The 24,475-nt window shown below is 43.2% G+C and overlaps 1 protein-coding gene across 1 annotated transcript; it reads right to left on the bottom strand.

The window, feature by feature from the left end:
- Window positions 1-2,658: 2,658 nt before the first annotated feature.
- LOC308192930 (uncharacterized protein) lies at window positions 2,659-15,441 on the bottom strand (the record flags this gene model as incomplete). Its single annotated transcript, XM_080587003.1, has 4 exons — window positions 2,659-2,894; window positions 7,719-8,314; window positions 12,897-13,022; window positions 15,052-15,441. The coding sequence occupies 4 exons, from the start codon at window positions 15,439-15,441 to the stop codon at window positions 2,825-2,827; spliced, it is 1,182 nt and encodes a 393-aa protein (XP_080443129.1). The 3' UTR covers window positions 2,659-2,824.
- Window positions 15,442-24,475: the final 9,034 nt, after the last annotated feature.

Here is a 24,475-nt window from a genome sequence, read left to right as displayed (position 1 = left end):
GCCCGCAGCAGCCTGCCAGCAGGCCAAGTAAAGTGCTGTTCTGATCTGTGCAGAGCGCGCGTTTGTTTTTCCCCAACCCATCTGATTGCCTCGGAGCTGGATGCTCAGCTTCAGCGACATCTTCAGGGAGAGCAAGAGCTACGAGGTATCGCACCGATTACTGCAACAGGCTAGCACCAAAACTGCATCAAAACTACACGGGTGTTGCACCCAGACACGGAGGTGGGGGCTGGGATGGACAAACAAGACGTGCAAAGGAAACACACTCGAGGAAGAGCATACTGTCTAGGCCTGCACAAAGACCTCTGCAGGTTTGTTCTGCTGGGTGGAGGGCGGCAGAAGCAGCATGACACATACCTCAGAAACATCCGGGATCCAGGAGGCCTGACCTGCGTACAGGCAAAGCTGTTGTGAGGGTTTTGTTCTGGACGCAGATACCTGCAGTCTGCAGACAGCTGCACTTTCAACATTACAGGCTTCCGCTCATCTGTGCTCTTACGTCAGGGATGACCTGGGCCTGTCCATGCTGCCAAAAGGAGCCGGGGATCAGAGGCAATCTACTCAAAAGGCAGACTGCTGTCTAGACTTAGACAATAAAGCAAATTCTGCCTCTACTTTACCAAGAACAGCCAGGAGACTGGAGGAAAAATGAGAAAAACAGGTGAGATCACGGGGTAAAACAAGATAACGAGGGGTCTACTCCAGCAGAAGCTGCATACGGGAGCCACCCACACTCAGCTCTTGCAGGTGTGCTCATCAGCTGGGGGCAATCGGAGGTGCAATTGCTGCCCTTTATGAGGTTAGAGTGAGACGTGAGCATGTGCATCTCAGAAGTGGAGTATATTTCAGAGTAAAGCAAACAGTTTTGCTGTAGATGCTCCTCAGCCTTTGCATTAAAAGGGTAAGCCTGAACGAGAAGGGTTATAGATCACTGCACAGCCCAAATTTGCCAGACACTGCTTCCTAAAACTGCCTCTTCAGTTGCTGAATCACCAGAACTGCTCTCTCCACACCTGCTGCAATTTAATGCCTGACCACAGGTGACCAGGCTGTATGCAATATTCCATACGTGGTGATGTAGTCTCAGTGCTTCCCTTCTTCTGCTGAAAAATCCTTTATGTCTGGGAAGAAAGGACACCGCAAAGCAGGCTTAAACAGGAATACAATGTTGAGATCGTCCCACAGCCCAGATACAGCAAGCTGTCATAACATCCCACTATCCACATTCAGTTTGGCCATTCTCTTGGGGCAAGGAGCTGGCTACTCTGTGTTCCTCTTTTCCTCAACCCACTGGTTCCATTTTCATCGCTACCATAAGCAAAGCAACGGCCTTCACTCCTCCACAGCTCAGTTACCTCCACCCTATATTTTTTTTCTCCTAATACCGAGGCAGACCTTATCGCTCCTCAAGCCAAGCGTGCCTTAGGCAGACACCTCCTCAGATCTTGCCTTCGCTGCACTGCCCAGAAGACGCAGGACAACAGCCGGACAGACCATGCTGTTCCAACACTGGGCAATTTCCCTTTTTTTTTTAATTTTTTTTTCCTTCTCCTGTTATCTTGTGTTCCTCCAGTCTCTTGTATCCCACTCCTATTTTTCTCTCTTTATAATTGTTCAAAGGTCTTTGGGATGGGGCTTAGCTTTTCATTATGTACACAGTAAAGTCTTCAATCTGATGCGATGATACAAATTAATAACAATAGCTGCAGAATGGTGGTAATACCCGCCAGTTGTGATGGGCATGCTGGAAAGATTACTTGATGTTTATAAAGCTCTTTGAGACTCTTGGATGAAAGTCAAGCTAGTGATGCACAGGATTTATTATTCTATTCAGCACTTCAGTATCCAAGGCTAGCATCTATTCTAGTTGAAAAAGATTTTTGCTGTATTGTTAAATGGAAACAAAATGAAATATATACAGTGCCTGGTGCTTTATATATAAGGCACAGGCAGCACGGAAACAGAATCTCATTATTGAAATGGATGTAGCTGAAGCTGTTACGCACAGTAGGTAAAAGACCAGATTCAATGACCTCTTATTCCATTTAATCAAAATTGTTAGTATATGGTTTTCCAATGGTGAAGAAAAAAAAAAAAGTGTTTTTTTTTCCTCTTCATCAGGAATTTCAACAGTTTGTAATAAGCCTTTGTAGTTGCTTATGATGTGAATTTTAGGCACACCTGACCAGCAGTGAAATGAAAATAAAGTGGATGTGTGTCTAACAAACAAAACCACAGTTCCTCTGTAACACCCCATTCACTTAACCACCAGATCTTACCCATTCAGCAAGGCTCCTCTCCCTCTTTCCCTTCCCCACCACAAGCTTTTGTTCATTTCGCAGCCTCCCCCACTGCTCTATTTAGATGCGGGTCCCCAGAAAGTTCCCCCCTCCAGTTCTGCACTCGCAGAGCACAGAGGGGAGACGATGCTGTTTTAATGGTGCTAGTTATGCTATATGTGGTCTTGCTGTTTCTAGGAATAGACATGTTCAGACATCAATTAACATCTAATTGCTGGAATTAATCTTGTTCCTCCGCTACAGATGCCACAGAGATCAAACCAAGCCCATTTGCAGCTCTATTTTTAATTTAGTGGAATGACAGATTTTCCATCCAGTGAAAAATAATTAAATGACATGCTGTCCAGAGAGTACACAGTTCAGGGAGCAGGATGTTTATTAAGAAATGAAACAAGCAGGAAGAGATAATAATTGTTTGTGTCAAAGCAAAAGCATCTTTGTTACTGCAAGTCTTTCCTCTTCTTCAAACCTTCTCACCAGTATTTCTCCTCACTCCTTCCTGCTTGAGTGAGAGACAGCGAGGCTCACGAGAGTTGCTTGGGAAGGAACTGAACTTGCCACCCTGGCAGACAACCCCTAGTTCTCAGGGCCAGCCTGTGCATAAGATGAAAAAAGAAAAAGCCTGGAGAGTAGATAAAACAAGGAAGTGGAGAGAAGGGATGAAAAAACAATATATCAAGCAAAATGTTTTTCCAGCACTCCCTTGAAGCAGTCACCCATCCTCTTTATTACCTGCTGGAGAGAGAAATTGCAGGCCCCAGATAAGGCTTTGTACTGTATTTTGCAAGACTTTGTACTGAATGAAGCCAAGCAGTCTTCAGCAGACAGTTCCCAGTCTTAAGGTTTTGCTCCAGTTTCGTATGTACATGGCAAGGAAGACTTGAGCCTGGCTGGTGAAGCCAGTGTGGAAACAGGCTGGAGTATGCAGCAGGAGAAAGTTGAATCCTATACAGTATGAGCGAGCCTGCAGCAGGTCCTGGTCAGAAAGCTGTCTGAGCATGACCCTCTTACAGGACTGTGTGAGATAGTCCAGGCCTGAGACTGCACCCTGGGGCTGGCTCACACCACCTGCTGTACTAAGCCTAAGAAAGCCGAAGCAGGCGTGCTGCCCGCTTACAACACCAACTAGTGAACCACATTTCTTACTGTATCGAAGGGCATTGTGATAGTTCCTCCAGTTTTCAGAAAGATCTGAACCGCTGCTTCCCTGTTCCCGACCCAGCTGTAGAAACATCTTGCTGGTAAGCAGGTCTTGAAACAGAGGAGAGATCTGCTCCCTGCCTGGAAGAGCATCAGCTGTCAGAGCTGGACAAGGTGGAGGAGGCTGAGTACGCATCAGTGAAACATCAACAGCAGACAGCAGGGTTTCCCAGGAAGCATGGAAGAACAGCAGGGTGTGGGGAGGGAAGGGGATCTAAAAGAGTCTGTGATTTGCACTAGTTTAGGGCATCCTTCGGGGGGGAAGGTCAACGGGCATGACATGCAGCTTCACTCATTTTTAGTTTGTGTCAACCCAACTGCTCTCTTGGTTCCTCAGCACCAGTGACTAGATCAGAGTTGATCTCACCCAAGTCCACCGGCCCCTTGCTTCCTTTTTTTCGTCATTTTTGAAATACAGCACACCTCGTAATGAAAACCACTGAACCCCACCTTTTGCTCCCTCCTTCTGTGTAGGATATTCCTCCTTCAATGCCTTCATAACAGCTCAAACTTCTTCCAGATATGCAGCTCAAGGCAAAGGTGCGTGTGTGAAGCTTTCCGATACCTTTATGGTAGGTTACTCCCCTGGTGAGGATCCCATGTGGAGTGAACGAGCACCAGCCAGCTCTGCACCCAAAGAAATCGCAGAAATTTCCAAGAAATAAAGAGTGGTGGAAGAGCAACGCCACTCCATCTGCTCTCACAGGCTTTCAAATCCCACTCTCTTGCTTTAAAAGGGGAGTGGTGCCCAGTGCTTTGGCAACCAGACCCATCCTTCCCACACTCCATGGCTGTCCTAAAGGTGATAAGTGTTGGTGGAGATTTGACACACTTGATTCAAGAAACTTCTGGTTGCTGCAGAAAGGGAAGATGCTCAAAATGAGACTCAGTTTGATAAGACTTTCCTAGGAATAGTTCAAAGTTATACATAGTTATATGTGGGTGAAAGAGAGAGGCAGGCTGTTTGTAGCAATCTGCAGTAAGAAGTAAGACAACAAAACCAAACCCATTTCTTCAATGCGCATCATTAGTTACTTAATTTACATTCCTGCCAAGCAGCAATAAATATCCTTCTGCTGCTTCCCATTCCCCCCCCTGCAACCTTTCCATTAGGAGCTCAGTTGGAGGCAGGGAGGGAGAGGAGGGGAACAGAGAACCTATGGCATAAAACAAGTCTTAGTTCTCAAAATACTGATACATAATTCTGTCAACACATGTCAATCCTGACTTATAACCTCTGTGCCCCCTGCAGTCCTTACTCATCACTGACAGTGCAGCTCCAAACCACTACCACCACATCTCACAACCAATTTGACTTGTTTGCCACTACTTCTGCTTACCTTATTCCTGGAGTTTTCCCCTGTCCCTCCCAATAGTAGCCTGCCAAATTATTCCTCAACCACAATTCTGGCTGCTAGCATCCATACCGTTATGATACAGGACTTTTCTGAAGCAAAATAAAATTGTATGACCAGTGGGAGAGCTAAAAGAATCTATTCCATACTGTTTCATTCTACTCTACAGTGAACGTGCCTCCTTTAAGAGACTGACACTGCAATACGACAAGAACATAAAGAAAATTGAACCCTTCCCAGCACAAAGGTCTTAATGCCCTGTCCAGCTGAAAGCCCCACAGAACGTAGAAAGCAAAGACTTTCCAACTGGATGGCAATTACATCATTTGCAAATTATTTTCTGGTAAGGAAAAGCATTTGCTGTCACACCTTGGAAATATGTCCTATGGTGTGGAAGAAAATATGGAATTAAAACTTGCAGATAAAGAAATTAGCTTTAATGTAAGTCCTCTGCATAGAAACAGTACTTAGAAAAGTAAGCCATGCTCAGACACAAACACGCTTACATTCAGAGATCTCCTTTCTTCACACATCTCAAAGGCAGAGACAGAGATAGTGCGACCCAGGAGCAATCAGCTTACTTCTGCAGGGTAACAGCTACAGACCAGAGCTCAACAGTAACAAACTGCTACAATTACAGCAGTTCAAACATGAGGAAAGAATTCAGATTGCAAAGCACAACAGTGGTTTGGGGGGCATACCACAAGTACAGAAGTAATGCCAAAACACACCAGCATCCCCTGCATTAGATTTTGAAGTCACTTTACACATCGTTTGTAAATAACAACCATGATTTTACTAAGTAGAAGAAAGGGTACATAGATGAAAGAATGCAGTATCCAATTTCTGTCTTTTATATTGTTGCAAAGCAAACTGAAACATGACTTACATTCCTGCCTCAGTTTCCCATCTATATTAATGATGATACTAACATTCAGACGCTTAAAAAAAATATTTACTATCTTGGTTTGACAAATGCAACACTAATTGTGTTTATCCATGCTAGTCACTTCTATCATACTCATTAGCTCTACTTGAGGACATCACAGCTTTATTAGAGACACCAAAACTGCTTCATAAATTTCAATTACCTAGTACAAATCATTACTACTATTTTATTAACTCTTGTGTAATTGCCTGTTGTGTATGCAATTACAAAGTTAATATATGTAAATCCCACTTTAGAAGCTCTTTCTGTACCTTTTATCTTCATACCTAGCATGCGTGTGCTTACATATTTTTTTTCATTAGCTTCTTCATCATCCAGAAATTTTCTCAGTACTTAAGCATACTGGTGTGATTTTAGACATTAAACTATATTTTTGTTGGTGATATTGCTTACTTCCAAAGCAGCCATTTGAGCTTCTGAAGTATAGATATATGTTCATCTTGCCAATTAGTTGTATATAGAAATATTTACATTTACAAAAATATTGAAAAAGAGGATTGTATCATTTTTTTGGTTGGTTGGTTGGTTGTGTGTTGTTGTTTGTTTTTCAAAAGGGAGAGAAAAAGAAGTCACCAAGTTGGGTCTTAGGCATAACTAAGGTATTGAGATCCCAAGTACAAAAAACCTTGGCACAGCTGCTGTGTGCTGATACAAGGGTCTCCTCTGACAGAACACCTAAGGACTTAAAACATGTACCTGGGGAAGGCAGCATTTGGTGCTGAGCACTACCCCAAGGACCGTTATTAATCAGTAAAGTGCCTCTGCAGTCCCTGAGGCAGGGATCAGAACTCTGGACTCCCAGGTTGTCCAAATACTTCACGCAGGAGCCAAGTTTCCTTTTCCCATGTGTTATTTTCTGCATGAAGACATAGGTAGCAAGTACTGCAATTCTTCCCCAGTAAGCTACAGGCCTACTTCTGGGAGCAGCGAGAGATGTTACTTTGGAAGTCATGAGCTTGCAAAGTAAATGATCTCTCACCTTCTGCAGAGTTTCTCTAACAAGGTGTTATATACCACAATGACACCTCCATCTCCTCTCACCAGTAGGAGAGGAGGAATGTATGTATACGTAAAGGAAAAACTAAGAGCTCTCTTCTCTTTGCAGGCACCTCGGCTCATTAAAGAGCTCCAGACCACATCTCAGGTGTGTGGAGGTACCTTTCTACACTAAACACCCAAACTCCAGAGAGAGCTGGGATGGCTGCCGTACCTTTCTGCTCGGCGTTTTCTCCCGGGCAGGCCCGTCCTGTGCCCAACGCAGCGTCCTGGCAGTCGCTGTGCCACAGCTGGCTCTTCCTACGCCTCACTGTGGGAGCACAAGCAGGAGCTGATCCAGGCTTCAGGCTCGACTCCGAGAGCAGGTGATTAAAATTAAAGCTTTCTGACATTTGAAGTGCCGCACTTCATTGTGACGAATTGTTTTCGGTTTCTAACTCTTCGAAACTGACATAATGAAGCTGTACTTGCCTTCCTCAAAAATTAACAAGCACCTGAAGGCAAACACAGCAAGTTAATTTAAAAAAAAAAAAAAAAAAAGTTGGGGGGAAAAAAGAAGTGCAAAACTAACCTGATGGAAAGCAGAAAACATCTGTAGAATATATGAAGACATTTCAGACCACAGAAAGAGGGGAAAGGGTGGGCAGGTCCCGTAGAGGCCCCAGCCTTCCCTAGAGTGTGGTGCAAGGAAGAGAGCGGCACTTCGGGGCGGTGACACCTGGCAGTGCCCGAGAGCTGCCCCACACGTTAGGGTCACAGAATCACAGAGTGGTTTGGGCTGGAAGGGACCTTACAGACCACCTGGTTCCAGCCCCCTGCTACAGGCAGGGACCCCTCCCACTAGAGCAGGCTGCCCCAAGCCCCATCCAGCCTCCCAGCCCCGCAGTGAAGGCAGACGGGCCAGCCGGGCCCCCTCACCTCAGCCCGGCGGTCTCCGGCTCCCCCTGCCGGGGCCGCGCCGCCGCCATCCCGCCGCCGTCCCTCAGGCCCCGCGGCCGCCGCCGCCATGTCGGGCGTGGCCCCAGCCGCGGGCAGCCCCCGGCTCCTTCAGCGGAGGGAACCTGGGGCAGCGGCCAGGAGCCCGCTGTTGGCGGAGGGAGGAAGAGGGGAGGCGGGGGGCAAAGCTCGGGGGTCCGGAGGGAGCCCTCCGAGGGTCCGGGCAAGCCGGCGGGGAGATGAGTGTGAAGGCTGGCGCCGGCTTGGGGTGCCCCCAGGCAGAGCGGTCGGAGCCCCGGTTGGGTGCGGAGCTGCCCCCGGGTCGCCCGACACGGCAGCCCTCGGGTGCCGGGGGATTCCCAGGCATTTCTAGGCCGGGCCACGGAGCTGGTGGAGCTCCGAGGAGCCCTGAAGGTCGGGAGATGGCCGCTGCACGGAATTGTCTTTGGTTCGCCAGCAGCCGCCTTGCGAGGCTCTGCTAGGAGAGGCTGCTTTGTTGGGTCTGTCAGGGTGGTATCTGATGAGAGCGAGGCGCCTCTCCCTAGGAGAGATAAGCCACCTTTCTTGTAAAGAGTAATCTCGTTTTAAATTTGAATGGTCTCCTTTAATAGAATAAGTTGTTTTTATCGTTTTTTCTGTCTGTACAAAACACACCAGATTTGTTGCTAGAGATAAAGCTATAGCAAAGGACAGTGTTTAACAAAAGTATCAAAGGATTTCTCACAAAGCAATACTCAATATACGGTTCACGTTACTAATACCAAGGAAAGAAATAGATGGCCATTGTAGATCATCCATCTCCAGAGGAAAAAGGACTTTCCACAGCAGGTCTTATGTAAAACTTCTGGCACTTAGAAGGTCCTGGTGTGTTATTTCAACTGTGTTTCACTGAGGATCGTACAACAAAATAGTGAACAAAATAGTGAATAGATGTGCTTGCATTAAGCTCACAATGTCAACCATTAACCCACCTGGATGACTGTCTGGAGATCAGAAAGCATTAAAAAAATTTTAGGTTGCTTTCCTTTCACTCTTTGCTCACCCAGCAGCTTGACACCATTTGCTCGGGATTCTCTGCAACAAATTATGTGGAAGAAGCAAAACTAAATATTGCCTCAGCTTCCGTAGCGGCGTGAAGCTCGTACTGTAGCTCAGATAAATCCTCCTTTGAGGTCCTGGCCAGAGAAACTGTTATTTAACTCACCTGTTTTTGTTTTTTTTTTAATAAAATTGTTTTTAAAATCTATGGGGCACATCAGAGGGGACAAGGCGTACAAGGACAGCAAATGTGCTGTCAGTCAAATAACCATCTAAATGCAATAAGTAAGTAACCAGAGGAAGCAGAGAGCCCTGAAAGACAGACCCGTAAAGGTGCTGGAAGGCCCAAGACAGCAGTCTGGTAGATGAGCGAACTGTAGCTTTGCTCTCCGACTGCCACCCAGCACAGGGGATGAGGATGAGGAAGCTGCCACTTCTCAGGGCGTGTGCAGTAGGGCTCCAAACACAGGCACAGCCACTTCCACGGCTAGAAATATTAATGCTGCACACAGTATTCAGACAGAAGCTAGCTGGAGGTCACAAGGGAAAGGAGAATCCGGTCCTACTTACAATGTGTGTGACTGTCGTATGGGGCTTAGATAGCCTGCCATTTCAGTTCACTGAAAATACTTGGCATCATTCAGCAATGGCTGAGGCCAATTCAAGCAAATCTGGAATTGACCCCTCATCTTCCTTTCCCTTCCCCAGGATGAGACGGGCAACAGTCACCTTTCTCTGATGCCATGTGCCCAGCAAATCTGAGGCACACAGCGGCATTTCTAAACCTTTACAGAAGTGCCCGGGCTGCTTGCCTGCTCATAAGTGAAATTAAAGTGAAAATGGAGATTAGGGAAGGAACATGACTATGATCTTCCATAACTGGTACATTCAGATATGCATGAGGAAAAATCCCAACATCCATTTGTTGGAAAGCGACACCATTGTAAAACTGTTAAATCCGAGTTGATGCCATTATTCCCAAATGTTTCATTGATTTCTTACATTGCCAAAAACATTATTGACTGCCCAGATCACTGTGTGTCCTTGGTTTCGCATTTCTCCATTTAAATAGATGGAGACTCTGGGAGATACTTTCAAATAGAGAAGCTGTAAATTTAAGCACTATTTGATTTTCAGAGGTGCTGAGATTTCTTAACTGCTGGTGAAATGCATCACAGGGGCATTTGCTCAGTACTGCTGAAAATTAGGGTGGTTTTGCTCAGGTAGTGCAACAACATGAAAAAAATAAAAATAAAAGCCTAGCATGCACACCCAGGTTGGAGATTTTGACCATGATTTTTATCAAATGTCAGTTTAAGTCCAGGTGCAAGATCCTTGTGACACATGGAGAAAATCCTCATTTCATTCTTCACAAATGTTAAGAGCAGAAATTTCGACTCAGTTTTTCTTTCTCGGTAGCACACTGTTGTGGAGGTTAGTGGGTCTGCTCTTTTTATATTTAGATGCTCATTGAATTGTCCCTGTTGGGGCAGAGGGGGGTGTGGCAGGGGATTGATACCTAAAATTTCTGACCCTGGCAGTGGAAAGCCCTTTTTTATGTTCCTTAGGAGGGGAAAACCTATAAATAGATTTGTTTACCATGAAAATGCAAAAGGACCTGCGGTACATTAATTTTTCATATGGAAAAAGATATAAACAGGTTGCAAGTTTAAATAATTTACTTAGAAGAGGTAACAGCCTCCCTTTTATCTGACTCATTCATTTTTCAAATACAGATGTTGCTGCGAAATAGACTGCTGCTGGCTCCTGAGCATTTTGCAGTGGTGTGGTTTTACTGGCTCAGTGGAAACCCCGAGTGACCGGCCCCTAATGCCCACTCTTCTTGCCACAGCTGGATCGGGTGTACAACAGGGTGAGAGGGAAGAAAGGCCCTGCTGGTCAAGACTTCTGTAGTACAACGCACAGGTGAAACACAAAGAACTGTCGCTAAAGCAGACTAAAGCTCTACGGCAATGCCCTTATGAATTCATTCTCAGACCTTTTGGGAATACTGTTTCCCACTGCAGTTATTAGACGGACAGCAAGTTTTGCAGGGCTTTAGTCATCCTGCTTTCTGGTGTAAGCTCTATATAAGGAAGAGGAATGGCTCCCAACCCTTTTCTGGCTACATACTACAATATTGTTGAATCTGACAATTATGATTAATACGATGCAGAGGGTTATAAACACAACAGTGCTAAATACAGATCAAGAACAGAAAATGTTTGAAATGCACCCAAAGCATTCAAAATACTTCACAATATCAGAAAAAAATGAAAAACTGTTTACAAGCAGTAGAATTCTTCAGAAATCTCCATCCAAATATCAATGTTGGAAACATTTCTTTGCCAAGTATTAACTCTAGTTAGAGACTGAATCAGAAAACAAAATCTTCTGCTGCTTTCAGCACCTTTTCCGACAAGAAAGAGCATCAAAAGTGTAACAAGAAAGAGTTTTTCATAAGGCATTGCTCTCGCACCAGGGAAAGAAGCTTGGGAAACACCACCACCTCCAGCCTCCCCCACTGTCAGGAATGGTATTAGCAACAAAACTGGCAGAAGAGGAGAGTCTTAATCTCTGCTGAGCAGTATTGGGTTGTAACCACTCACAAAACTCTATTTACAGTGCAAGGTCTACTAACAAGAAACTAGATCAGTGTCTCTTGTCTTTCACTACAGAACTTCCCTTTTAAAAGGAAGTGCATAGTGAAATAATTGTCTTCAAAATTCCACATTACAAAGCCATCAGACAGATGGCACCTGATGGGGAATGTGGCTGTTTTGACCTAACTTACACATCTGAGGGGTAGAGCATTCTGCATTTAGGATGGATAGTTAAACCGTGCTTATACTATTTGCTAATGATTAGTTTACGAGAGCTGATTATTTAAGATACTAGCTATTTTCCAACAGTTATATGACTTCACGGAACAGGCCCATATCAATCTGATTTCAGATTGCAAATACTATAGTGCCAACCAGTGATGAGTGTGAGTGCAGTCCCTCTGCTAAAATTTCTTCACACAAAACACTCAGTGAGTGAGCTCCACTTATAGAAGCTGTTCTCTGTTCAGAAACAAAATTCCAACTCAGTGGGTAAATAATTTGCTGCAGACAGCTTGTGTAGATTGACTGTGGCAGGCTGGGTATGCTGTCACTGTTCTCTTGTACCCACAAAAAGCACTTGTAAGGGTACGTGCTGCAGATCAACATAACGGAGAAGGAGAACATCAAATATTTTCTGTATGGAAAAAGTGAATGTGATGCTTTTGTCAGCTGCTTCCAGTAGACGACATGAAGCTGTGGGCAGGAAATGGGAAGCTCTGATATTACAAAGCTTTTCTAAAGGGCAAGTCAACCAAGCACTCTCTGAAATTTCCAAAAGAACAAACACACATATTCCAGGTAAATCTGCTGTCTGGCTGGATCTGTTTACAACATGCCTTATCTCGGAGGCACAGCTGAAATAATAACAAGGATTTTGATGCTGGTGAGTTACTTTACATATGCCTTATTAAAACTCAGGGTGACTTGGGAATGTGAAATATTTGCTCTAAGACAGTCATGTCAGTACCAGGGACCGACACGTAAGAATGCCCTCATTGCTGGCCAGCTTGTGGCTGTGTGCTCAAGGCGGGGTAGAATATGACTTGTTTCACTGAGGAGGGGGCTGGAGGAGGATATGGGAAAAAGGCGAATATGTTTAAATCACAGAAGTTGCAGGTGGACAACCTAGTCTACATCTATATCAGTGTCACTGTCACCTGAGATGGTAGCAAAGATACGATTTATTCTTTCAGAGCTTTTATAAGGAGCTGAAGCCTCCAAGCAGGCTGGAGAGAGAACTGCAGTGGGACCTGGTATGACAGTGCTTTTCTTATTAAAGATGCATGATTAGCCTATTGCTTACTGCACTTTCTAACCTTGGAGGTTTGAAGCCTTTTCATGCTGACCATGCCAGGCTATGATCCCAGTGCACAGATCCTTGCTGTGAAGGCAGTCAGCTACCCAGTGGGGACAGTTTGTGGCTCCCTCCATCACCCTCACCCAGAAAAGGAGAGTGACTTCATCTGCACTCTGCAGAACACCTGAAGCTTCCAACAGACTTCATAGCAAAACAAACCTGATACTGAATCAGTAGGAACCCTGCCACAGGCATCTCTGGTCCACGCTTACCTGCCATCAGAGTACACTTGGCTTTTGCACCCTCCAAGGAAGACTCGCAAGTTTCCACCAGCTCCTGAATCATCTGTGTGTCATCACAAACATAACAGTGTCATAACAAACATAATGATTATTCACTGAAGCTGGGGACTTTTAACCAGGACTTGTCTATTAACATTCACTCTGAATCCTTATCCACAAAGGTGAAAAGTCAAGGGGAGGGAGGGCTCACAGTCTTTACAGCTTCACATTAAGTAGAACAATTGATTCTTCATGGAGCAGCAATACTGGCACAGAGGTATCAATCAAAATCCTGCTCTCTAGCCCACAAGTGTGGTAGCATGTGGGTATCAGAAGAACATGCCAAAAGAAACAACGTGACTTTACCTTTCATTATATAGTAACAAAGAATTTCTGATCCTCCATCTGACTCCATCTTCTGCTTTTTGTCTCTGAAGCAGGGCAACAGAACGTCCGTGCGCTGAATTACTCACATCCAGTATTTAAGAACGTAGAAAACTGATTACAGTACTATGCTCTGCCAGTTCTCCAGAGATCTTACAACACTTCGTAAATGCTAATTCAGCCTCAGAAATTCCACTAAGATAGGCAGGAGTCAGGATGTTCATTTTTAAATACGGGAAGACTGAGGCACAGTGGAAGGCTATGATTCATACAGTATTGCATCAGGAAGAGATCTCAGAAATACGAAATTGCTGCCGCAGAGCAGACTGGTTGGTGAAGGCTGGGTCCCCATCCTCACTGAACTCCTAAGCAATGTACGTGCTTGTCCTATAGGTGTTGGTCACGCATTGGCAGTTGCCACCGCCAGATAAATCAGAGGAAGGCATAAAATCCCAGGACTCTTCATTCCCAGGGCATACATTCCCAGGGCTGTTGTGTCTGGTTCCTGTTGTATCACTGAGGGCATTATAATTCTGGATAACCTTTGAAGGGTAAAATGAAGTCTTCCTGTGAATTTTTGTGTCCCCACAAATGGACAGGTATTGGAAAAGGAGGCTGGTTTTGCTTTTGCTTTCTACAACTGTAACTGAAGTGCCTGAAGTTGGACACCTAACATCCTTCTTTTGCAGTATCACATCGTGAGTCTAAGTGAGGAAAGAAAAGTGTCCTGTACCTTCAAACTCCCCATGAAAATAAATTAGTCTTTTATTAGGAAAAACAAACAAACATATTTTCAACTTCAGTTCCTATATTTTTCCAGGAACACCTAGATATTGAAATCCATAATGTTTTGGGTTGTTTGCTTTGTCTGAGAGCCATTTTTACCTTATTACTTCCTAAAATCTTGTTTTATTCCTGTCTGTAGGATAGATGCAAGTTAAGTAATTCTTGGCAGGGGGTTTCTGGTGTTCAATTTTCCTTTGGTCATTAGAGAATCAGGACGGTCTATTAGTGTAGTTGTAGTGAAAATACAGTTCTCCTTCATAGTCTTTAGAATGACAAAGCAGCTGATTTTAGCAGCTGGTTACATATTCATTTTAATGGATTTTTCCTTCCTCCCCCATTAACCAAGAAGAGGAACATTTCAGATTACTGCTGTCCCCTGCAGTTTTCCATGTTCTGGCAGGAGGTGAATGTATCCAGAAGGCAAGTGAAACCTGCTTTGGTTCTCTCTAAATATTTGAGTACACGTGATTTCCTTCAAGAATTTTTCATTTAGCTGCCTTTCCTTCAGCATATGCAGTTCAGTTGACCTAAGAAGCACATCCTATTTTTTCTGCTGAAAATACTGATAGTCATGTATCCGGTGTAGGAGGACACTGGAAAACAAGCATTTTTCCGTGCTCAGCTGATGACACCGTTGCAATCCACCTTCCTCTCCTGCACCCCCAGTTCATAGTCCCCCTATCCTTGCTGAGCTATAATTTGCAGAACTTAATGCTGTGCACGTTACTATTCAACCACCTCTCTATTTTCTAGGTTTGGATTATCCTAGACGTGGCTTATATATGCCATGGTGCAGAGGTAGTCAGAGCTCTGGTAAGCTTTCCATTATAGCTGAGGTGCAGTGGTGGGGAACATGGACGTGCTTCTTACAGGCTTGGAAATCCCAGAGCCGTTTTGTGTGGCATGGAGCCCCAACTGCAAACCTTGGCACACTGAAAGCCTCTCAGCGCCTGAGCCGCACTGGCAGGCCCAGGTGGGCAGGCGGGACAGCATGCAGGGACAATTTCCAGAGCCACAGGGAGTAAGCCAGAGCACAGCTGTGCACGGTAGCTCCGCTCTGCTGGATTTAAGCTAACACCATGCAGAACCACTGCCTTGCACCTGCGGCTCCGTGCTCCTGCTTCCAGGGCTCGCTGCTTCAAGCCATGATGTAGCTGTGGACCTAGAGCAGGGCCAGCACTGCACTGGATCAATGAATCCTCTCTCTGGAGGTCTGGGGAACACCTGAGTGACTCTGCAAGAGCCAACCTAGCTCTGGGATGGCCAGAAAGGATACGCTTTGCATAGCTCAGACCTGCAGTGGACACGGACATTGGGTATGTTTTGCTCTCAGGTGCCCCCAGCAGCACCTGTACGATCTACTGTACGATCTTATTCTTATCTCCCATCTCCTATCCAATAGGATTTTTGTGTGTGCAAAGAAGAACAAGTATGGCAGATGATATCTGCAATTTGCTAAACAGTGTAACTGCAGCAACTCAGCACGCACTTCCCCACTCCTACTTGTATGCATTTTGCATGAGATTCTAAAGATGAAAAACCTTACAGATACGACTTTATCAAACACAGCCTTGTTCTTGGCTCGTTTGGTGTCCCAGATGCTTTATTTACTTGCACAGAGACAAGACAGACAGACTGAACCTGGAGCAGCGCCTGCCTTCCAGCTCCAGGAGGCTGGGGAGTGACCAGGCGGAGTGCCAAGGCCGAGGAAGCTACTGGAGAGGCCACCTGACACCAAGAAAAATGGACTGGTTTCTCCAGCAGGGGTGCTAAATTAATTAACTGTAGTTTGCAGTATATTTAGTAGACTTTGGGCCTTTCATGTTCAGAAGAAGCAGCACTTTGGAGGGAAATAACAGTAAATAATTTTAAACTAGCTGATTACGACTACTGTTTCTCCACTTCTAGCTTTACTCCCAAGACCTTGGCTGTCTTTTTTGACTTAGTTGTATGCATGATTTTCTTCAAACTGATTTAATAGAAAGCATATTTGCATGCACATTTCGTTTCACTTCAGCGTCTCCAAAACTAAGCTTCTCTGAAATTTTTGGCTTCCTGAATATTTTATTATATTTTTTTCCTACCACAGTTTCTCAATTTTCTCTTTGCTTTTTTTTTGCTTTGGCTGAGATACAAAATCTGAGGTTTGAGCAACTTTGCTTATTGAAGTTTCACTTTTTGAAAGAACCAGAAAATAACTTCTGCACCACCTTTTTTATTTATCCTAGTTCCCACCTCTTATTTCTTTGTTCTCCTATGCTTCCTCACTTACACCCCTCTAACCTTTCTTTTTCTTTCCAGCTTCTCTCCACTGTGGAGTAGAAACTCCTGTTCTTCTCTGTGGTCCAGCAAGGTTTTCCTCTTAGCCGTGCTGGATGGATGTTTAAAATGAAAACTATGTTTTGGCAAATAAACATACATCAATAAAATGTGAGCCTCCATCTTTCCATTTGCAGTCAAGTTACAGTCATCAATTATACAAGATCCTCCACCTGACTGCAGGGACAGTCTGGCAGTCAGAAATGCAAGTTCATCCTGAGTTTCACTTTTTAACCTATCTGCTGAGGCCTAACTTTACCACTTTTGAGCTTCTGTCCTACAGAGAGCTTAAACTGTCCTCCATCTCTAGACTGTAAATACCTGACCTGGCATTGTGTTGAAGGGTACTGGTTTGCTGTTTTGCTGCTACAACCCTCAGAGAGGGCTTTCTCTTGACCAGAGTCCACAAAATAAATTCCTACAGGTCTCAGCCTAGCTGGCGGGTTAGTAAGCCTCCTTGCTTCCTGACATCAGAAGAAGGATATAACATGAATACAAAGTGGCCATGAACATGGAGAAGACTGCGGTTATTTCGAGTTCATATTTTTACCAGCTGTTAATCATGCCAGCAGTTTCCTTCCACTCTGCTTCATGTGCTGAGCCTCCTCATTTCCTTTAGTCACAAATTAGTGCACTTGTCAAGCAAAAGGATTCTCACAAAGTCCGAGGCTGCTCTGAATTCGGTGATTGTCAGCCCTGACAGCCTTTCAGCTAAGTTTACTGGGTACGTTTTAGCAACTCCATTCACAGAAAAACACTTTGTCACCAAGCTGAGATACCATATTGATCCCCGCTGGTTATATTGTAGAGTAGCCACTTTCCTGACACACGCTAGTGCCAAAGGGACGCTTGCAGCAAATGCACGCCATTAAATGATTGCCCAAAAGAGCAGGAGCAAGGCCCAGGAAAGAGGAGACAATAATGTGCAGAGCTTTGAATTTATTCATCTAAGATGCCTTGCTTCACTTGTTGGTTTCTCCACCCTGTCTCAGCACATTTTTCCCCTTAACATAGATGTTCCTTCCTACCTTCATAAATTGTAAATCTTATTTCCCAGACTGAATATAGCCGTGATGTTTAGTGGAAGCACACCAGGCTGAGCGTCAGTACAAGTACACAGACTTCTATAAATGTCTTGATTTTTTCCCTTAGGGAAGCCATAAGTCTTGTTTGGTAATCCAAACCCTGTTAAAGGGATATTTAGACAAAACATTTTTTATATTTTGAAACACAGATGTACTATTAGAAAGACACCTGTTTTAATCTCTTTTGCCTCTATGTATGAATGAAAAAATCAATGCCCCAAGTTAAATTTCTTATGTTGGCAGAGAGCTGGAGCAAATCTCTATTAAAGGCCATAGCAGGACTGAATACACTGGCTGCCTTCTGTAGTTTTAAAAATGTAATGAATATAGCATACCGTGTTTTCTACTGATAGAGACTGCTGCTCTGTGGATTCAATTTTCATGTAATAGACATTTGGGCAAGTCATTTTAAATCCATGATACAGTGTCTGGTATACAAAAATCTCTCTATATGTATTTTTTCACTATCATTTTCCTCCCTTACCTATTATGTTGTGTTTGAAATTAAGAGTTCAAGTTCCTTGATGCAGGGACCCCATAACCTTTTTGCATTGTATAGGTGTTTAGAATTAGAGTGACTTTGTATATATATACATATATAAGAAGAGAACAACGATTGTTGTCGAATGGCAATGATTCCAACTTTCAGAGGCCCTCATGCATGTCTCTACCAGCTTTTACTTCCCATACAATGGATTCTGGGTTAGACTTGGAATTAAATACTGTAGGTGGGTCAACTGTGAGTGAAAACTATACCTATGCTCAACATTTTTACAAGTTTTTATTTATATGGATCTTCTAGTAGGCTGTCGCCCATATAAAGCGAGGCTTTCCACCCATCTAAGTGATCAGAAAACAGTGTTTTTACCATAGACACTTAAGCACTGAAGTAATTAGCTCAGTAGGCTTTTTATAGTGTTTCTTGAGCATTTAAAGATTCCTTTGTCTCATGAAATCACCAGCTCTTGGGGAAAGACATTGTCTTCAAGCCGTGTTTGTTCCACTGTTTCTGTGGACACCTAATCTTGCCATTGCTGGGACACTGATATTTACTTCTGATTTTACAATGTGTTTTATTTCAAGCTTTTTCTCTAATTCTACATTCAAGAAACAAATATTGATTCAGCCACAGAATTTAACGTTACTCTCCTAACTCACTGATCTAGCTAGACACATGCAATGCCCATTTCTTTGTTATCTGAATGCACAGGCAGAAAATGCCACACCAGTTGTCATGAAGAGTAAATAGAGTAGCAACCAAACAACTGTGCAGTCATGAAATCAAGTTTCTCTCAGATGTGCTTAGAATCCGCACTGGCTGTTCCACTCTTCTGATTGCTTTTCGCCAGAGCTCATTTTCTGGGTGACATGGGACAGCAAGACGCAGAAAGAATTTCTGAGAAATGACTGCATTTTCAATCTCTGGGCAGTGACAAGAGCAGCACAAACTGACCTCATCTATCACTGATGAACGCTCCCCATAAATACAAACAATGCAGGAAAGCAGCTGATATTGCAGCTTCTTTGGTAAAACTCCATGATTTAGTGTGTAATACAGCGGCGCTTACTGTGTAACTTTACTACAGAAGTCCAGGATTTACAGCAGCTCACTCTGTGCAAGAACATTGCCGAACACTGAGATTGGTATGAGGGAGAATTCGAAGAGTAGAAAGCATGGGTAAATATAATACATGGCCTTTGCTCCTTTTAGCTGCTTTGTTTAATCTTTGATATGTATTTACCGGTTAGCTGAGAGACTTTTGGGGACCTAGATCAAACAAAGCTCTCACATGTATTTATTTTTAATACACGTGTACATATATTCACACATCTATGGCATAATTTAACTGGAAAAGTGGGTGAAGAGTTACAGGTAGCCTTGTACAGTAGTAGGTGCACAAGCAATATCTATAACCAGTTGATTATCCTCAGAAGAAACTCTGATAAGGATTTTTGTTTTATTTTATTAGTCTACAATTCCTATTTTGTTTCATTAATGCTACTGTATATCTGATATTTCAGATGTCAGAAGTACTAATAGAATATAGGCAGTAACTATAAATACTGCTTGTGACAAAGATCTTAGCATATATCTTTTCCTGACTTACAGCCTTTGGAATTCACCGATCTGCCTGATTTTGCCTAACAGGGAGAGGGAAAAAGGAGAAGGGTGGATATGGGGGTTGAGGGGCAGAACATGACAGCTGTTTGTGTATTTTCTGTTTTGAAACCATAAGGAAGACAATACAAAAGCAATTTAAGATAATACATTTCTCACATTAATGTTTTTTGTTACCATTAATTCATCTTTGTTGATGGTATGCACACAATGCTGCCTCTCAAAACCAGTGACATCTTTCTGTCTTGCTTTTCGACATCTGGCGGCATTGTAATAAGACATTGTATGGAATTCCTTTATGAATATGAATAGAAAAGTCAAATAGATACCTGAATGATGAACATTCATTGCAATAAACCATGCTATGCTGTGCTGTGACATGTCTAGTAGGGACTAGAAAAAGCAGCATCTTCATTTATTTATTTTTTCAGCAATGGTCTGAACTTGTTTTTCTTCAGCACCAGAAAACACTGCAGTAAGTGTACCGCTAATATCCTGAGGAACCTCGCTTAGTTTGCATTTCTTTAGATGATGTCTTAGGATGTGTTGTCAGTGTGACTCGCTAGCTTCACTGACTCCTGTTGCCCTCTGCAAGAGGAGCCTTAAGCAAGGCAATGCACTTGCTCTCTTCCACCACAATCACTTCCATAGATGTTCCCCCAGTGCAATGCTGTGAAAAGCCATGGTTTTTAGGAAAGGAAAAGTGAGACAGCGGGACAAGGGCTCAGGCTTGTAAAGCGAATTTTTCATTGCTTTACTATGAAAAGTATGTTTTAAATTATTTTCTTCTTTAGTGGAAATCTTATGAGCACTCAGATTTAACTTGGCAGTTTCACTGAGAAACTCCCATTTTCATATCGCATGGGTAGGACTATGGTATAGTACAACATTCCTGTGACAGCTCAGCAAAGATCCTTGAGCATGTACCATGTTGTAAATCTGCTGTAATGGAAGAAAATGTTCCTGGTCACTTCAGGGGTGGGGAGGTCTCTTTACTGTTATTCCCCTCACTTTGCAGTGGAAATCAAGGCATAGCCAGCTGCAGGTAGTAGGATCTCAAGCTGCCTGTTTGTGACAGTTTCCATCTTAGCATGTTTCTCTTCAGTATATGATGCCTTCTGCTCACTCTTTGGTGTCTGTACAGCTTTCAGTATTCAGATATTCAACTTTAAAAGCTTTCCCCAATTTAACACAGAGCCCCTGATGCATCCCTAACTAGGGAGGATAATTAGATGAACCAGGCGTACAACGATGTTCCACTAAGGATAGTCTCTGTGACAAACCTTTGAAAAGCAAAAGAGAAACTCCCACTGGAATACATAAAGAAGCAGTAACCATATGGGGATTGTGATGTTGAATATATCTGAGAAATCAAGAAAAAATATATATCAGGATAAGTCAACATATGGCAGGCATCAGCAAGGCTTAGGCATTCTCAGCTTGAACTGTGTGTTTCTTGCACAGGTCACAGAATAAATACTAATGCCAGGAAAAAAAATATGAAAGATCAAAGTTTGCACACGAGTTAAAAGCAACTCGACATGTGGGCACAGCAAGTAATTTGTGCAGCAAAATGAGGAGTGTAATATATCGCAAGCCGGTGCTTCTAACACCTGATTGCAACCACAGGGGTACAGCCACCTCAGTTCCCTCACCCTGCAGCCTGTTCCTCTGACCACCAGTATTTGCATTTTGAAAAAAGAGTAATCAGACCTCACATCTCAGGCCAGTCAGTGATCATATGAAGGAATAATTAGAATTTTCCTTTGCTCAAATCTTATAAAATGCTGATCATCATGGCTTCTGAAAATGCACTTGAATCAAAAATTAAACAATTGTTTTTTTCTCCCCTCATTTTTTATGGATTGCTTCCTGACTCTCTGTCTTCTTCTGCTCAGGATTGTTCAACAGGTCAGGTATGTTTTAGAGAAGTCTTCCGTTCAATCGGAGCACCAGGCATCAGCCCCAGCCAGCAGCGATGTAACTGATTTGACAAGGCAACAGTTGGGTGACATCATCTATGGTAGGAATAGTTTCCTCTCTTTCTGGAGGCAGTTCATACATTCAGAACTGGTCAAATTTGTTTTGCAATGCACCAGTCTATCATTCGGTGAAAGTGAGTTAGCAATTTCCAAGGTAATTCCCCTACTTCCCTGCCAACAGCTCTGACAGGAGTCCCTGGGGAAATAACTATTAAGCAAACACCTGTGTGTCCCCTATCTGTCAGTATCTCAACAACTCCAGTAGTGGGGGCTGACATGAAGGACATGCCAGCTTTAACAGAGCCCAAATTCTGAGGCAGCTGAGATTAGCACAAACTCTGACTCAAGAGTGATAAAGACCTAGAGATATACTGAACAGTGCAAACTGCTGTTTTCCTAAATGTATTATGTTCACCTTGATACAATATATGTCAATTTTTACAATAAAAATCTCCCTTGAGAACCTACTGCAGGATTAGTATTGTCATCTGTCTAGTGTCATCTCTCTGGTGATGATACATCGTATTGTCATCTTGTCAAAATGATTAAGTGAGCTAAAAAGCTAGAATTTTAGCAGTTTCTTGATAAATAAAATGCATGAAGTTCTTGTTTGTCAGCACCTGCTGTGTTTCAGTAATTTGGCTCTGAAGGGTGAGGGAAAAGAAAAAAGAAAGTGGAGAGAAAGACAGCTAAGGAAAACCATTAATCTTGAGAAAAATAAGATAGGCAGATTGCACAATCAACCTTAAAATTAAAATCACTCAACAAATGGGCAATTTTATTTACATTTGAGAACGAAAATGATAGAGCAACTTGCTACTTCACATTCTTAGAAGTAAAATTTACATGACAGCTGTTACCTAATATCTTCAACATTTTCAGGGAAACAGAATACATTAGTATCTTCCTTGCAATAAAATGGACCAGTGAACAATTCCAACCTAAGCCTGAAATACAGCTTTGCATAACACCTAGGACAGGATAGTTTCTTCAATTAGATCATGGGTACAACTGTTACCTTATTTCATCTTGAATATTTATTAAAAACAGGAGATGTTGCAAGTGACATTAGCGATGGAAGCTATACTGTAGTTATCTTCTTACAAACTTGTAATCAAGTTGAAAACATTTGATATTTTGGATTTAGACATTACACAAGCATTTCCAATTGAATAAAAGTCAACCATTAAATTTGATGTAGGACTGCTACAGGCAATTGTGGGGTATATGCAGTGACCTTCCATGGCATCTTAGATTTATGTGCCTACTGCTATATCGCAACCTAAGAGAGCATGGCTGATTTGACCTGCTCACTACTGCAATCAGTGGGGAGAATCAGAAATCATATTTAGTCCACATAATATAGGTACCTATTAATTTAGGTATTTAGCCTACTTCCCACTGACTGCATAGGATTTGGCAGCGTTGGAAAGCAGCTTTTACAGATATCAACCTTACTTGTCAGTCCGTTGGTCAATATGGTCCTAAATATTCATGTTTCATCTGCTCCTTTCTGTCTCATCTTCACACAGTTAAAAACCCTTTCAACCATTACAAGAGCACCTCCTTGGCTATGGCTCATGATAGGCTAAAATGAAGGACCAGGTCTTTTCATGAGCTCCTTCATGTCTGGCCAAAGGATCATTTTCTGAAGATGAATAATAATCTTTCTTTCCTTTTCCTTATCCTGCTGAAAGAATATCTGAATTGTGTAACAGTTAAGCTTAGAAATCATTACAAAGAAGTTATTGGGAGAGTCACTTCCCTAAACAGCTACCACTGAGAGCAGTTTTCAGAGTTTAAGCTTGAAAACACAAGAAAGAAAATGTCCTAGAATATAAATAAACTTGCAGTTTGCATTTTTAAGGTTGCAAGTATGAATAAGGACATGAGGGGAGTAACAGCACCCTCTTTGAGCAGAAGTTTTAATTGTCCTAGTCATGTACTGGAATGTCTAAATGCTGTCTATCACCCAAAAAGATTATGTGCAAGTGTAATGAACCATGGAAGTTGTTAAACACACCATCAGTCACACCTGAGTCTTGCAAATGACAGAACATTACAGGACGTCTTGCTGTCTGTGGCGGCTACACTCTGCTGCTGCACTTGGCCTACGTCTTGCTCAGGCCTCAGTAGGCCTCAATGAGATTGCTCCTTCAACAGGACCAAGGGAACCCCAGACAGAGCTCATTCCAGGAAACAACCTGATAAGGAAGCTGAGCTTGACTACAAATCAATCACTTTATCTAATAAACATGAGAGGAAAAGCCTCATTCCTCTGTTATCTACAGAATGTGGTGAAGTCTGACACTGCCTCACTCCCTTGTTCAGGGCTAAGGGGGAGGAAGGGGGGATTGTGCAACGTGATTCCTAAACAAAGTAGTGAAAGAACTGAATCCTGGAAAATTCCTGACCAAAAGACAATGGCCTCGCAATCCTATAAATAGTGATCCCAAACAAGAACCCTTGGAGCTCTCCAGGGAGCACAACGGGCTGCACCCTCCATCTCCCCTTGAGCTGGGACACCTCTTAGGGTACCCCTGAGGGGAAGCACATCACAGGGCTGACTCCTTGGGGAACAAGCTGGTCTGCGGACAAACGCTGATGAGGGAGAAGGGCTAGTAATTCCTTCTGAAGGGGTATTTTGGAAGTGCATGACTGGATTCAGACCCCCAGGACCCTGCAGTAAGTCTCAGGTGAACCTTGCCATTCATAAATCTTTAACTAAGTTGCTGTTTCTAGTGTAGCAAATTCCTTTAGATCATGGTGTTAATTGGCTGATACTTAGATACTGATTGAGTGCTGTTAAAATCATATAATCTAAACTTGTTATTTGCTATAT

This window comes from Anser brachyrhynchus, assembly GCF_964034855.1.
Source record: "Anser brachyrhynchus genome assembly, chromosome: 3".
Classification (NCBI taxonomy): Eukaryota; Metazoa; Chordata; class Aves; order Anseriformes; family Anatidae; genus Anser; species Anser brachyrhynchus.
Note: the sequence above shows the minus strand (reverse complement) of the source record. Positions and strands in the feature narration are given on the sequence as shown.